The 17429-nt window shown below is 39.3% G+C and overlaps 1 protein-coding gene across 3 annotated transcripts in view; it reads left to right on the top strand.

Moving 5' to 3' along the window:
• Nucleotides 1-17429, top strand: part of CLIP4 (CAP-Gly domain containing linker protein family member 4) — a 70130-nt gene that overhangs the window by 29789 nt on the left and 22912 nt on the right. For all 3 annotated transcript variants that reach the window (XM_021087667.1, XM_021087665.1, XM_021087666.1), the window contains exons 9-12: nt 4143-4283; nt 9432-9521; nt 10999-11142; nt 14789-14923. In XM_021087667.1, coding sequence (XP_020943326.1) covers nt 4143-4283; nt 9432-9521; nt 10999-11142; nt 14789-14923 — 510 coding nt within the window. The remainder of the gene's footprint in view (nt 1-4142; nt 4284-9431; nt 9522-10998; nt 11143-14788; nt 14924-17429) is intronic.

Raw genomic sequence — 17429 nt, 5'->3', positions numbered from 1 at the left:
AATTTGCGTTTAAGTTTCCACCATGTATTTTCATGGCTTGATAGATCATGTCTTTTTAACACTACTTGGTAGTGTATTCAATACTTGTTGTCTGGAGGTATCACAATTTTTCCATTCACCTACTAAAAGATATCTTGTTTTGGCAATTATGAAAATTTTATAATAATTTCTAATATTTGGTAATACTATTTTTATGTCTTTTAATAATTATCAAAGTGAATACATGTACCTAGTTTAGTAAGTCAAGTTTTATTGTAAGATTTATTAAAAACAACAACTAAACCCTCCTCTGGCTTTCCCTTCCTGACCCCAAGTCCTGCTCTTTATTTTTTTTTAATTTTTTAAAAATTTTATTTATTTATTTATTTAAATTACTCAAATGAATTTCTCACATCTGTAGTTGTATAATGAGCATAACAATCTGATCTCACAGGATTTCCATCCCACAGCCCAAGCACATCCCCCCACCCCCCAAACTGTCTCCTCCTCCGGAGACCATAAGTTTTTCAATGTCTGTGAGTCAGCATCTGTTCTGCAAAGAAGTTCAGTCTGTCCTTTTTTCAGATTTCACATGTCAGTGAAAGCATTTGATGTTGGTGTCTCATGGTATGGCTGACTTCACTTAGCATGATAGTTTCTAGGTCCATCCATGTTGCAAAAAATGCTGGTATTTTGTTCTTTTTTAATGGCTGACTAATATTCCATTGTGTATATGTACCACATCTTCTTGATCCACTCTTCTGTTGATGGACATTTAGGTTGTTTCCATGTTTTGGCTATTGTAATGAACATCGGAGTACATGTGTCTTTGCGAGTCATAGTTTTCTCTGGGTAGATGCCCAGGAGTGGGATTGCTGGATCAAATGGTAGTTCTACGTTTAGTTTTCTGAGGAATCTCCATACTGCTTTCCGCAGTGGTTGCACCAATTTACAATCCCACCAACAGTATGCTAGTGTTCCTTTTTCTCCACACCCTCTCCAGCACTTTTTATGTGTAGACTTTTTGATGTTGGCCATTCTGGCTGGTGTAAGGTGGTACCTCAGAGTGGTTTTGCCAAGTCCTGCTCTTTAGAGGCAAGAACTTTTTTGACTTCTTTAGCCATATCTTCTGTTTATATTCACATTTAAAATAATGTATCTATATGAATATTTCCAACTTTAGACATCTATCAACTTCATAATATGAAGAGAAAGATTTGGCATTCTTACTATTCTAAGTCAGTTTTTTTCCTTGCTTTACCTCTTTGTTTTGGTGGAGCACATCCTTCAGTAGCTTTTTGACAAAGGACTCATGGGAAGTAAATTTTTGAGACTTCCATCCCAGAAATACATTTATTTCCACCCTTATACTTCATATGATAGCTTAGTGGGATGAGTGTTAGGCTAGAATTCATACTCTCTCAGTATTTTGAGGGTGATATTCTATTGTCTAATGCAATTTGGCAAACTTTTTCTGTAAAGGGCCAGGTAGTAAATGTTTTAGGCTTTATGAGTCGTACAATCTCTTGTTGCAATTAGTCAGCCTTCCTGTTGTAATGAATAAGCAGTCATGAACAGTATATAAACAGTGAGTGTGGCTGTGTTCCAACAGAATACTACAAAAATAGGTGCTAGATATGACTCTGGGGCCAACTGTTACCCTGAGCTTCCATTGTTGTTGTCTAGAAGTTTCAAAGTCAGTCTTTCTTCTGCTTTTTTGACCTTTTCCCTACTTTTGGAAGCTTTTTTGGAAGTCTTAGTGTCTTTTCTCTTTTTTATCGTTTTCTTTTTTTCTACAGAGTTTATACCATTTTTATTCCTTAAAATTTTAGTGGCATTTTGGGAGGAATTAAACAAAATGGATCATGTTTATGTAGAAATGTATTTCTCTTCTGTTTAAAAATAATTCTTCCTATGTATTTAGTTTTAGTTAAGCCTTATAATTATATGTCCTAATCTGAGGAGAGTCCCATCAGTACTTGATTCTGAACAAGAGAATCATGAGATTCTGAACAAGAGGGTTAGTCCATACATGGTGCATATTTTGAGCTTTGATTGTATCCAGTCATCGCTTTAAATTTAGTTTTAATTTTTAGTTAACCAAATGATTTAGTTAATTAAAAAGCAAGGAGAATGAGAAGTATAGAGTTCATTCATTGAACAACATTATTGTGGTGTTAATGACACAAATTTGAAAAATAATTCATACCTGACTGTTCTCATGTTTTGGTTTTTGATTTTTTACAATCTTTCCTATATCCACACTTAGAACTTTTCACAGATATAATCATAATATAATCAAACATACAACTCAATTTTTTTCCTGGATTTACTTTTCGTTTTTTTAATATTTTTATATAGTCTTTATTGTTTTACTTATTAATGGTGATATAATAGTTAATACATATAAATACAAGATTTATTCTATTGTCAAATATTGTTTTCTCCTACTTATAATATTGCAATGAAGATGGATTTAGGATTCAGTCTTTTCCTCCTGTTGGGAACATTTTCTCCTAATTAATTTCCAAAAGTGCGATTAGGTCATAATAGCAAACTAGAAGTTATTTTCACTCTTGAACTCTGTCTTCTCCGTATAATATACAAATGTAACCTTGTTCACCCCACTTAAGTATTTCCTGATAATTAATGCATAAAGTAGATGAGGCCTGAATTTTTGCCTTCCAGTAAGATTTTACAAATTTGTATCCCACAGTATAAAATAATTTATTTCTTCAAACCCTTGGCAACACTGAATGTGATCATCAAGCTTGGTGCATGTGTGTGTGTGTGTGTGCGCGCGCACACACGCATGTGTATTTGGCAAGGAAAAGAATTTAGAGAAAAAAATAGAAAGTCAAAGAACATCTGATAGGCAGGAGACAGAAGGGAGAAAATATTGTGGATAAGTCCAAAGAGCTACGAAAGTTGGGATGAAGTATCATAGAATCCGAGGGAGGAAAGAATTTCAAGATTAGCAGAAAAGCAGTGTAATATGCACTTGTTAGCTATAAACAAAGCACTGGCTTTTTGTCGTCTTGAGCATTTCAACAAACCTATTTTAAAATAAGTTGTGTTAATGTATTACACTTCAGTCATAATGTGTCTTTTTAAGGCTGGGTGTAAACCCTAAGTGGAAGTGTGCAATATATATGTTATGATTTTATTTTTTCTGCTTAAATGTCTTAGCCAAATACTCTTGGTATTTATAGTCCATATTCACTATTTCTAATGTCTATGCGTGTTTATTTATACTGGAATTATATGCCTGGATAAACTTCTTTTTTTTTATAATTTTTTTTTTCCCACTGTACAGCAAGGGGGTCAGGTTATCCTTACATGTATACATTACAATTACATTTTTTCCCTCACCCTTTCTTCTGTTGCAACATGAGTAAACTTCTTTTTTAATGGAATTTTATACTCCGAGCTGCAGCAAATAGGCAACCCCTCCCCTGCCCCATATGCTTCCCCTCCTGAACAGACACTGTATTGTTTCTTTTTTTTTTAATTAAAAAAATTTTTTGTAGGTTCTATTGTATCATTTTTATTAGATTGCACATATTGACACTGTATTGTTTCTGATTGTCAGGAGCTGAGGCCTAGGCCTTGGGGAAGATTATATTTTATACTCTAAAAGATTGTTTTATATCCCTACTGTAATTAGGTACATTGGGGGATGCCGAGATGAGTAAGATTGAATTTTGTCTTCTGAAATCTGGAAAAGACAGATAAAACATGGACATAAAAAGCTATAATGTGGGGAAAAAATATGTCCTAAGGAGCTGTAGATAAAAAGTGACATGGAAGAATAGTTTTTATACTATATAGTGCACTATTATTTGCCAGTCACTTAGTCAGAAATAATTGTAATGAAAGCTCCTACTTCTATTCATTTCTCTTTCCCCTGAATTTCAATCAGTGCCTGATTATGTTACGTGCTTCTCAAGTCATTGTGTGTATTGTTACTCTTGACAACTAGAGTATAAACTCTCTGAGGACAAGAACTGCGTCTTGTTTTTCCTCTCTGTCACTACATGACACCTAATAGATACTAGGTGAAGAGTGCAAAAGATTTATATTACTGAATGGTTGTCCTTGTCACTTTGTTTGAAATGCTTTTAATTGCTTAACACTAACCGAACTTCTGCCTTCTCCTTTAGGAATTTTTGCACCTCTTTCAAAGATTAGTAAAGCCAAAGATCGAAAGAAGAATATAGCACACACTCCCTCTGCAAAAGCTGGACCTCTCGTCAGATCCCAGAAAATTGATGTGGCTCATGTGACATCGAAAATAAATACTGGTAGGTCAAATGAGAAAGTTAGATACCTTCTTTGCATTTTAATTTTATTTGTGGAATCTTTCTATTTAAACTGCTTCACACTTATTGGTGGGCTGCCTGCGAAACCTGAATTTCATAAAGCCTGGTTTACATTTAATTCCTGACAACAGTATTTCAGATTTGTACCTTCCTTTTTCCTCTTCTATCTCTGTACCTTTATCACCCTCTAATCTGACCTCAAAGCTAGATTAACACCTCAGATAAATACTTATACAGGACAACTAGCTTTATGTATCTCACCTATTCAAGAATGTTAGCAACTTTATCAGAAAAAGTCGGGCCTCTTGAAACTGGCCGCCAGAGTCGCTTCTCTGATGGGGTCTCTCACTGCTTCATGCTCAAGCTGTGCTGTGTCATGTCTCACTGTCTTTGTGTATGTTGCCCTCACTCCTCCCTTCATACTTTGTCTCATCCTCTCTCAGGGCAATCCTGAACGTCTGTCTTTTGAGGGCCGAGCCATGGCCCACCTCTTTACCTCTTACTCACATCCTGTTTCTCCGCGAAATCCTCCCAGTGACCCCAGCTCATTTTGATCTCTGCATCCTCTGACTTCATATTCTCTCTTACCCATATCACCCGGTTGCTATTTGTTATCTTGGGTTTTGTCCTCTGATTGCTTTATTTGGGAAGATCTTTAATTCTGTTAGCAAAATCTCAAAGTTGAAAGGTACTGTGAGAGTATTTTGTACTTTTGTATTCACTGTAGCACATAGCGCAAAATAGGTGTTTGATGAATACTTGCTCACTTATCAAGACCTGAAGCAGGAAGGCTTTCTACCATTATGAAAGGGTTTTGTCCAAGAACTTGGTTAGCCTTTCTACACTGTTCCATTGGCCTGTTTGAATATCCTTGGATCAATATTGCACTTCATAATTACTATGGGTTTTTTTTTTTAATGTATATATTTTTCAGCCACACTCATGGCACGCAGAGGCTTCCAGGCCTAAGATCAAACCTGAGCCACAGCAGTGACAGTGCCAAATCCTTAACTGCCACCAGGGAACTCCTGCAAAATGAATCTTTATATCTAGTAGAAGAAAGCTTCCTACCTTATTCTCGAATAGTATCTTTCCTGTTTGGCCTATATAAATCATACTTCCATATAAATTTTAAAATAAGCTGTTAAGTTTCTTTAAAAAAAATCTGTTGAGAGAAGAGTGGAGAGTTGAGCAAAATAGGTGAAGAAGATTGAGAGACACCAACTTCTAGCTGTAAGATCCTTTACAGTGATAGACTGTATAGCAGAGGGAATACAGTCAATAATATTGTAATAACTTTGTAGTGACAGGTGGTAGCTAGACTTACTGTGATCAGTTTATAATGGCTATGAATGCTGAATCACTATGCTGTACACCTGAAACTAATATAATATTGTATGTCAACTAAAAAAATAAAGAAGGTGATAAATATATACCTAGGGTAAGAAAATATTATTTTGCAAGGACAAACTGGAATTACATCTCAAAAAAAGGGCTTTTCACAAAATTAAAGTTATTTTTGTTCCTTAAGAGAAAGTTAACTTCTAGACAAATAAATAGTCAAAAAATAGGATTTTTTGAAGTTTTAATTGGTATTACACTTAAACCTTAAATCAATTTGAGAAGAACTGACATCTTTATAATATCCAGTCTTTTAATTATAAGCTTGGGATATTGCTTTATTTACTTAAGTCCTTTAAAAATATCTCAGTAAGCAGTACCTGCTGAGGCTCAGTGAGTTAAGAATCCAACTGCAGCCTCTCAGGTCACTGTGGAGGCTTGGGTTCAATCCCTGGTCTGCCACAGCAGATTAAAGGATCTGGCATTGCCACAGCTGAGCCATAGGTCACAGCTACGGCTCAGGTTCAATCCCTGGCTTGAGAGCTTCCATGTGCCACAGGTGCAGCCATTAAAAAAAAAAAAAAAAAAAACTCAGTAAAATTTTATAATGTTCTCTATAGATATTTTGTACTTGTTTTATTAGCTCAATTCCCAGGTACTTTATCCTTTTGATGCTCTTGTAAATGGTATCCTTTTAACCTTAAACCCAGAAGCGCACAGCAGATACGGAAAGAAAGCTCAAAGAGAAGCCCTCTATTTTTGGTCTGAGGAGCAGAAAAGGGGTCTCTTACTAGATAGAAAGTGGAAGAAATCCCGTTTCCTTTTTTGATTACTTTGGCTCTTCCCCTACCCCCAGTCCCTAGGCAGCCCCGCATGCTGTAATAGTGGCAGGGCTGGCCAGGCACCTAAACCCCACGGGAAGGGAACCCTTATCTCTGGCCGCAGAAACTGTGGTCCCAAGAACATGGATAGAATCATCATTCATTTTCCTTCTCTTTTCTCACTGCTTGACCCCATAGGCAGAGTCAGTGTCAAAAGATTATATGACAGAGAAGGGAAATGAAAGCCTAGGCATCCTTCCCAGAGTATCAGCAAGGAGTGCCCCCGGGAAGAGGAAAATGTCAGGGAGACCGTGGTGAGAGGGAGCTCAAGAAAGTGACGTCAGAAGGGTGGGCTTACTCCCAGGTTAGGGTCTCCCGCACAGACCACTGCCCAGGTCTCAGCCTGACCGCTGGGTGGCACAACACAGGAGACAGGGCCCAAATAGGCTTTGGCAACTGTCCCCATAGGCTTTGTGATGTTGGAACCACAGTCACAGAAGGTAGGTAGGGACTTCCAGCCTGAACCGAACTGCCTGCTAACTGTTGAGTGCCTGCTCAAACAGAACAAAACTAATCAACATTCTCTGTAGGACTGAAATAAGATCCGGAGTCCTGTGAAGGGAATAGTCATAATGTACAGGAAACAATCCAAAATTACTCCAAATAGGAAAAACCAGGAAAATCTCGACATCTCTCAAGGAAAAAGACACAGTCAAAATATACCCGCCCTGAGATGACACGGATGTTTATCAGATAAAGATTTTCAAAGAGTGTATTATAACCCTCTAAGAATTAAGGATGAACACTCTTGAGACAAATGGAAAATTTTGGCAGAGACATGAAGATATGAAAAAGAACCAAATGATGCTTGTGCACACACACATGTGCGTGCACACACACACACACACACACACACACACGCACGCACACACACACAACTGAGGTCATCTGAGATCAGTGGATTGTACCACTGTCAGTATCCTAGTTGTGATATTATGCTATAGTTTTGTAAAACATCGCCTTTGGGGGAAACTGGGCAAAATGTACGAAGGATCTCCCAATACTGCTTTTTACCACTGCCTGTGAATCTCTAGTTATCTCAAAAAATTCAAATTGAAGACTCAAATGGATACTTTATACCTGGAGAATATAACTGAAAATAAGAAGTTTCCTCCGTGGGCTGCATTCACCAAGTCTCTCTCACCCAGCCCTCCATCCGGTTTCTGCTCTTGTGCTTCTGTCCTCCCTCCTGGCCAGTCTCTTCCTCGTCTAGTTTCCTTCCAGACCTCGACGTCCAGCAATGTTATCCACCTGCGACTCTTCACTCCAGCCCTTCTTTTCAAAGCCCCTTAGAGGCTCGTTCCTCACTGAAGGGCCGCGGTTCCTTAGCTGGCACTGTCCTCCTCTAAGATTTTACTATGACCCATCTTACTTCTCCCCCGTCCCCAAGCCAAGCTACTCCTCCTTCTTGGACCTTATCTTTAAGGCTTTTTTTTTCCTTTTTGTCCATTCACAGTGCTTACCCTCAGTTCATTCTGACCATATTCTCTGAGAAAAGTCTATCTCAAGACCCCTATTAGAATGTGATCTTTTAAAAAAATACTTTGATATATTCTTTGCCATTGTGGTTCATTACAGGATACTGAATATAGTTCGCTGTGCTGTACAGTAGGACCTCGTTGTTTATCCATTGCATCTGCTAATCTCAGACTCCCAATCCTTCCATTTTCTTTACACCTTCTCCAGCAGTTGTTATTTGTAGACTTTTTAAGGACGGCCGTTCTGATCTATGTGAGGTGGTCCCTCCTTGTCATTTGATTTCCATTTCTCTCATAATCAGTGATGATGAACTGGAATCTGATGGTCTCGATGAGGCATTAATTTATCTTTATAACCATGATTATTGTCTCCTCTTTCTATGCTAGCGCTTGTATCAAACATGTCTTCATGTTTTAGTTATTCATGTCTTTACACCACACCAAATTGAAAAGATCTTCCTTTAGGGCTGGGACCATGGCTTGTTTTGTTTATGACACTCAGAGTGCCAAGCTCAGCTCTCCCCCCAAACGCTTTGTGAGTAGAATTAGAATGGATGTTTGATGGAATTCAACACTGAGTGTAGTCCATTAGGCTTCTTACTGAAATAGTTTGGTTTTGTAGAATTGAAACAGAGGTCCTAATAAAGTAGAATATTATTCATGAACTCCTTTCTTTCTGTTTTTTTTTTTTTTTTTGGTCAGAGTGGGCTCTAGTGAGAGTTGGGGGCGGTTATTTTCAGAATACCAGTGACAGAGAGGTATTACTGTCTGACTCTCACTTATATGAATAATTGCTGTAATGATTTGCACAAGTTTTTACTTGCCCAATGTTCACTATCTACATAGGCAGTCTTCTATATTGAATTTGCCTGCACACACCAGTGAAACCATCAGTTTTTTGCATGTCTTGGCAAGTATGCAGCTGTCATAGCTGTATTAGGTTTGCTTTACCTGCTGGAATTGTGCAAACACACTAATGGGTACATTAAGTATCAGACAGATAGATAGCTGTGTTTTAAATGCTTTATGTTATTTTGAGTTCCTTGGTGGATTTTTATTAGCACCATGCTCTAACCAGCTGAGCTAACTGACCATGTCTTAGTTTATTTTAAAATAGGTTTAAAAGATACTTTACAGGCCTGGGAACTTCCATGTGCCATGGGTATAGCCAAAAAAAAAAAAAAGATATTTGAGTAATACTGCAGAAATTGGGGATTTCAGATGGGGTAGGAATACATTATTTTCTTTTTCCTTTAAATAATGAAATATTGGCCCCCTCCATATGTGAATTTATTACCCAACATGTTTTTAGAAGTAGATAAGATTTAGATAATGAGGGATGTCCGTACTTTTAAAAAACAAATACATTTTTATGTTTGACATTAAACAAAATTCTTTCTTGCTGAAAGTGTTTTGTTTCTGTGTCCTAGGATTAATGACTTCAAAAAAAGATAGTACTTCAGAATCAACACTTTCATTGCCTCCTGGTGAAGAATTGAAAACTGGAACAGAGAAAGATGGTATATAATTTATAACTTTTGTTCTCAAAATTTAATCTACTGGTAGAACTTCGAAGGAGTATAGTTGGGGCAGTTATTTTCAGAATACCAGTGACTGAGAGGTATTACTGTCTGACTCTCACTTAAATGAATAATTGCTGTAATGATTTGCACAAGTTTTTACTTGTCCAATGTTCACTATCTACATAGGCAGTCTTCTATAATGAATTTGCCTGCACACACCAGTGAAACCATCAATTTTTTGTCTCAGAGGGTTAAGAACCAGACATAGTGTCCTTGAGGATGCAGGTTCAACCCCTGGCCTCGCTCAGTGGGTTAAGGATCCAGTGTTGCTATAAACTGCAGTGTAGACCTGCCACTGCAGCTCCGATTCAGCCCCTAGTCCGGGAACTTCCATATGCCACAGATTTGGCCATAAAAAGAAATAGAATAGTGATATAGCTTATATTAGGCTAAATTTTAAAGTTTGAGGGTTTGGGATGGACATGCTATAAAATTTGGTTGAGATGATTGTTGTACACATGTAAATGTAATAAAATTCATTAAGTAATAAAAAATAAAATTTGTAAGGAAAAAATCATTACAGTAAAAATTTACCCTTGAAAATCCCCTAAGCAACTCATAATAAGGTACATATATTTTTTGAATAAAATCTTTTGTTTTGATTCTTACATACACAACTAAATTAGAAAAGTATTGGGCTAGGAGTTCCCATCATGGCTCAGTGGTTAACAAACCTGACTAGTATCCAGGGGGACATGGGTTCGATTCCAAGCCTTGCTCAGTGGGTTAAGGATCTGTCATTGCTGTGGTTGTGGCATAGGCCTGCAGCTGTAGCTCTGATTTGACCCTTAGTCTGGAAACCTCCATAGGCCTCGGATGTGGCCCTACAAAGAAAAAAAGACCAAAAAAAAAAAAAAAGTACTAAACTAGATTAAGAGAATAAAAGGAAATTCCATAGTGTAGGTGGCTAGATAAAAATATTTAAAGTTGTCTTTAGCTATCAAGTCATTGGGTGAATAGAGCATGAATAGAAAATTCAGAAGTATTCCTGCTTGCCTTTAGGTGAACACAAAACATGTTAATATTAAGTTTTTATGACCTTAAAACAATTAATAATGTTTTTATATAAATAAGATGTGATTCTACCAATGCATCTGAAGTAGAGGTGAGAGACCGTGGTGGCTGGACTCCAGAGAGCTGGTCGAAGTCAATCACGTGGCAGCACTGTCCTGTGTAAGACTGTCATCAGATAGTGTGGATCCTTTGGGTCCCTAAAGTCGCTTGGGTTATAAAATCTTGTACATATGAACTATGGTATATTTAGAAGAAATCAGGCATTTAATTCAACACGGGAGAGTCTGCAATTGAGGAAGCTAAGTGGAGAGCTTCAGAAGGATTTCCCCGGAAAAGCCTCTCATTGGTTCACTTGTCCTTGTCCGCCCTGTGACACGTTCTTTTCCTTTACCTGCTCTAGTTACCCTGCTGGGATCCGTCAGCAGCTCCTCTTCTGCATCCTCCTTGGAGCCCAAACAGAGCCAGCCCACGAAACTGAGTGCACGTGGCAATAACAAGAAGACAATGAGCAAAAGCCCTTCTGTCTCGTCTAGAGCCAGTGCTGGTATCTATGGCTTTTTCAACCAGGCTTTCTTGGTGTTTTTTATCTTGGTTTGTTTGTAAGTAGATTTGCTCTTTTTAACTGTGTAGAAGGAACCCTTTACTTCCGTCAGATTGAACTACTTGCCCTTCCCTGGCTCCCCCCACCCCACCACCCCCACCCCTTGGTCAGCACCCTCGAATCTCTCTGCCTTTCTCCTCATGCTCTTGCTCTTTTCCTTGTCTGGACTGACTTCTTCTTTTCCTCATGTGTCTAAGGCTCCAGCCCCTGTAGGGTTCACATTAGAACTTTATGACAGATCCTCAGATACCTGGAAACTATACGGTCTGTTCTCTCTCTTTACTTACCTCTTTTCTAATCTAAACCTAATAATAATAACTAGCGTGCTAGGACATGTTATTTGCTATTTCAAGTACTATTAAAGGCATTTTATATACTTTATGTAAATAAACCTAAGGGGTAGGTACTGTAATGCTCACCCTCAGTTTATGAATGAGGCATCCGAGGCTTAGGGAGGTCTGGCATTGGAGAACCATGGCAGCTTCCAAGTGGCATCCCTGGACTTCACCCATAGGTTGGTCTGATGTTTTTCTGCTGCTGCTGCTGGGACCTGCCTCCATCCTGAGGACTTTCGCCCTTTCTCATGCTGCCTAGGGTCCCCAGACACCTCCTGGCCAGCTGGTAGAGAGCTGAATCACTGCCTCTCAGTACAAGTCCTGTCTGAGGCTGCTCATGTGGTTTTGGGGACCACACTGTACCTTTAGCTCAGACAGAGCCTTTATCTTGTGTCTCCATACAGGACTTTACATTCATGTTCCTTTAACTTAATGTTCGAATTTTTGTCCCTCTGAGATTTGCATGTAGCTTTTCCACACACTTCCATGTCATCTTCTTATTTAAAAAGCATGCTTCTTCTATTTTTAGCCAAGTCATTGTTTACAACTGGGTAGGAGACGTTGACAATGATAACCAGTTCTCTATGAAGCCTGCATGCTGTCATTCAGCCCACCATTTCTTCGGTTAAGTGTAAGGCACAGGAAACAGTTTTTCTTGTTGAAATCAACATATATATATATTGAATTTATGCACTTTGCTTATTTGCCTGCACAGCAAACCTATCCAGAAAGGAAATGGAGCCATTGTGGGCGTACCTTGTTTTTAATGAGCCTCATAATAATTACTAGGTTCTTTTTCTGATACTTTTAATACTTATTCTGAACCATCATCTTATCATAGAAAATGTTCATGACAAGATTTTTTTTTTCTATTTAAGATACTTTATTATACGGGGGGGGAAAACTCAAACAAATCCTCAGCAGAAACACTGACATAATAAACTTAAAAGTTGAGACTGGGAGTTCCTGCCATGGCTCAGCAGAAGTGGATCTGACTGGCATTCATGAGGACGCAGGTTTAATCCCTGGCCTCTCTCAGTGGACTAAGGATCCGGCGTTGCCGTGAGCCGTGATGCAGGTCGTAGATGCGGCTTGGATCTGGCGTTGCTGTGACTGAGGTGTAGGCCGGCAGCTATACCTCCGATTCAGCCCCTAGCCTGGGAACCTCCATATGCCACGGGTGCAGCCCTAAAAAAAGAAAAAGGCAAAAAATAAAAAATAAAAATAAAGAAGTTGAGACTCTGAAAGTGGAGAACGTGGAAGTTTTGCTTGAATTGTTTACCGGGAATATTTATTTTCTGACTAGATTTCCCTTTCCCTGAAACTAGTTTCCCTTGAATGCTGTGAGGAACAGAGGAGAGTCGTTGCGGTGATGTCACGGTTCTGTCTGTCCTCCTTTTATTCACCTCTTAATAAGGCCGCCTTTATTTCGAATTTGGGCTTTTGATAGTGACTTGATTTTGACATTTGTGTGTGTGGGTACAGAATTGTCTTTTTCACCCCTCAAGTAAAGTAGTTCCAGTGTGCCTACATATGTAACCTTTTTTTTTTTTTCTTTTTGTAAATTTGGGGGTTGGTAGACTTAAATAATAGTGAAGATGAAATGAGTTATCAATTCACGTGAGAAAGAGGATCTCTTTAAAGGGAGGGAGAGAGAATGGGAGACGCGTGAGAGAACGTCCCTGTGGGAGCCCCAGAGGCATCTCCTCTGGAGCGAGTGGCTGGATCTGCGCGTGAGGGAGCCGAAGGCTGCCGTTATTGGGAAGTTAGGGCAAAGAATTCAGGAGAAAAAGGCCCAGAAAGAAGGGATTGAGGGAAGGGAGAGGGTGTGGAGGAAGCCTGTGAGCTCAGCCCCATTATATCCCCTGTAGAACTTGCTCTCCTGGTCTGTTGTCTGCAAACAGCGTGGGGACAGACGTGAGGGGTTCTGGTCACAGGGTCCGGGTTTTAAGCCAGGTGTGCCCCTACTACCTGTGAACACCGTATCTTGGTTAATCCCTGAGTGTGCATCTGATCTATGATTATAATTCTCAAGAAAAGCACTTTGTAAATTGTGAAGTGCTTGGGAAACGTTAAGTTAGTTACCATGAGGGGCTAGGACTTTTCCGTACACACTGTATGCAGATCTTCTCCGTAGGTTTGTGGCTGTGTTTTTAATGTCTCTCTGTTAACAGTATCACTTACTCTCTATCCCACACCCTCTGCAGGGCTCCCTAGGCCTTCCCAGGTGACAGCCACTCGGATCTGTCACAGCCCACCTCGTCTCTGTTACAATTGGATAGCTTTCTAGACAGCATCTCTCTAGGGCTTTTGATGTTCAGTAGTGGCCTTTCAGGGTTTAGGTTTGAATCCAGGAGAGGAGCGAGTGGTTTTGCTTCTTTTCTTTTTTCTTTTCTTTTTTTTTTTTTTAGGGCCGTATCCATGGCATGTGGAAGTTCCCAGACCAGAGGTAAAATCAGAACTACAGCTGCCGGCCTACACCACAGCCACAGTGACGTGGGATCCAAGCTGCATCTGTTACCTACACCACAGCTCACAGCAACACCAGATCCCCGACCCACTGAGCAAGGCCAGGATCGAACCTGCATCCTCATGGATACTAGTGGGATTGGTTTCTGTTGTGCCACAATGGGAACTCCCTGTTTCTAATAAGAAATCAATTTGGGGCAGTTGGACTCTTGCAGCAATTTCACTTTGGAGTGCATTTCTATATGTACCGTTTACTCTGAGCCCCACTGACCTACTATGATTCTAGCATTTTACTATAACAGGAATTGGCAGCCCATGGGCCCAATCCAACCTATCACCTATTTTTGTAAATGAAGTTTTATTGGAACACGTGCCCCTTTTGTCTCTGTCCGCTGTTGAGTGGTTGTGACAGAGTAGTATGGCTTGCAAAGCCTAAAAGATTTACTCTGTAGTCCTTGACAGAAAAGATGTGCTGACCTCTGTTCTAGTAGAGGATGCCCCCAGGAGGTTGGGATAAAGCTGATACCTCGTCAGGAATCATGTATAAGTTCCCATGGCGATGACTGTCTCAGGAAACCCTTCAGATGTCTTTTGAACAGCTTGACCTCACATGTGTGATACAGGCTGTAGATGCTGTGTTTAAGGAAAGATAGCCCGTATTGAAATCTCCAACTAACGAGACTGCTTAGAATACATAGCAACTTTCTGGCTAATGTGCTTTTTGAGTTTCCCTTTGTTTTTTCTTTTTTCCTGCCCTGCCCCCTTCCCCCACCAACCCCAAACAGGTTTGAATTCCTCAGCAACATCTATAGCAAATAGTACGAGTTGTGAAGGAGAACTCCGCCTTGGAGATAGGGTGTTGGTGGTAGGCCAGAGAATTGGAACCATTAAGTTCTTTGGGACAACAAACTTTGCTCCAGGTAACTCATCTGTATATTCTTTGCCTAACTTGAATCCTTTGGAATACAAAAGGTCTAAAATGTTACGTGTAAATGAAATTGACTTACAGAGAATTCTCGATGAACAGTTCTTAAGAATGGCAGCTGTGGCACAGAAAAATGTAAAACGTTGATTAAAATGCAGACTCATTTGACTCAGGTTGACTGTTATTCATGAATTTTTTCTGCCAATTGTATTTTAAATTATCTAATGTTAAAATTAGTTATTACTCTCCAGTTCTGCTCTCATGGATTGCCAAGTGTGCTAAGTAACAGAGAAAACATTTTAGGATTAGATTTGTGCTAAGGATAATCGTTAACAGGAGTAGATAATGAGTTTACTGCATATAGCTTTCACAGAGTGGCTTGGAGAAAAAAGCAAAGGGGTTCAAAGGAAAATGAAAAAAGGTTTTGCATACCCTGGGACCTGAAAAATGCATGTTTGTGTATTTATATATTCCTTCCAATCTAGACTTAATGTTGTGCTTCCAAAAGCAAAGATTATGTATCTTTTGTATTTTCAGTGATTATAATTTCAAATAGAAGGCAGTTGAATAAATCCTGTTTGTATGTTTTAAATAGCAGTATGCTGTTTTGACACACGGTGGCATTGCAGCATTTTAGGAAAAGGTTACCTAGAACACTGATTTTTTAAAATTTTTATTTATTTATTTATTTATTTTAAGTTTGTAGCATCCAGTCAAGAACTCTGGAGGATCTGAGATTTTAGCCCATCTGCAACCTAACATGCTAGATTGCTGCAGCCCCCTGGATGCTGGCAGAAGATGCTAGGCTCCTGGGTCGGAGACTGGCCCTCAGTGCTCTTAGCAGTCACAGTAGCCAGTGTGGCCTTATTTTCTTGTGTTTGTTTCCTGAGCCCCAGTTCCCAGAGGGTAAGAGAGAGAGGGCCTGCTAATAGGTGCACACCCAGTGGTTTATGCTGCAGGAGTGGAGCCCCGAGCTTAAGGAGTCTAAACTTTATACTAGACAGTATAAAGTCTTTTGTGTTGTGGGGAGACTGTCTCTGCCCTCCAAGGCTGTCCTCTCTGCAGACACCCATGAAAAGAGGGTCAGTGCCTCTGTCCTTGAGACATGCAGAAACATGGAGAATTTTCTCCCAAGGCATGCTTGTTTCATTAGTGCTGTTTATAATTGCAGTCCAACTAATTGATTGGAAATATGTTACATATATTTTAGAAGTTTGTGTCTCTCTTAGGGCCCCAGGTAGTAATTGAGATTAGTTAGAATGTTCTTAATATAGTTCTTAAATAAAAGCCCAAAGGTAGGTTATTTTTCCATAGTTTCCTTTCTCTGATTATATAAAACAAGACTTGAATGGTTCAGTTCATTTGGATACACTTAATTGTTTGGTTAATAGGTTGACTTTTTTTTTTTTTTTTTTTTTTTTTTTTGCCACCCTGCAGCATATGGAGTTCCTGGGCCAGGAATCAGATCCAAGCTGCAGTTGCAACCTAAGCCACAGCTATGGCAACACCAGGTCCTTAACCCACTGAGCGAGGCCAGGGATCAAACCCTCATCCTCACAGATACTAGTTGGGTTCGTTACCACTGAGCCACAGTGGGGACTCCCCAAATTGCCATTTAGATGGGAAGATGTCTGTTCTTCACCACTGTCAGACAGGGCATGGTCACTATTGCTAACTCTTGCCATAATGTCTTCCTGTCGTGTGCTACACACTTTTAAGCGTTACATGGTGAATATGTATCAACGATATATGGTGTATTAAAATGGGAAAATGCGAAAGTTATATAGGAAAGCATCAAAGGCAGAAGGAAGTAAAACTTGGAAAATTTTAACGGCGGCCTCAGAAATAACAGTGGCAGCCAGAGTAACAACGTTCAGAGGTGGGATGACCTGTTTTCCGAGCTTCAGTTTGGCTGAGCAGTAGGCTTGTATACATCCCTCTGCTTGTGCACAGGAGGCCGGTTTAAGTATAAAAGACAGTCACATGCATTGCATTAGTCTTTTCAACCCAAACTCCAGTGTTGACAATGGATCCAAGTGTCGTCTTCATGAACGTAAGGGGGAAAACATTAAGAACTCCTAGGTTGTCATTTCAGAGGTTATATAATTGACTCTTTGAACTATTAATCTGAGTAATAAGGTCCTCAATGCTATATCTTTATTTTTTTATTCGATGCTCATTCTAAGAGACCAAATACAATTACTACCACATTCTCCTTTTAAATAAAAATGAGTAGAAAAGAAATGAGGGGGTTAGTGGGTCCTTTTAACAGGTCTGGAAGCATGCTCGTCCAGAGCCATTACTCTAGGAGTATATGTCCATTTACCTAATATTTACCACACTAAAAGTGACCTTACTGCTTTAATTTTATGCTCTCTAGAAAAGGAAATCCTATTACTCTCCTCAGATGGACCTTTTAAGATACTTAAAAGCCTTTTAGAAAATTCTTCCTATTAGCTACCCTAAATCTTTTCATTTAGGTTAAAAATGGCTTTTTTTTT

Source organism: Sus scrofa, chromosome 3 (assembly GCF_000003025.6).
Source record: "Sus scrofa isolate TJ Tabasco breed Duroc chromosome 3, Sscrofa11.1, whole genome shotgun sequence".
NCBI lineage: Eukaryota > Metazoa > Chordata > Mammalia > Artiodactyla > Suidae > Sus > Sus scrofa.
This window is presented reverse-complemented; position numbering and strand designations above follow the sequence as displayed.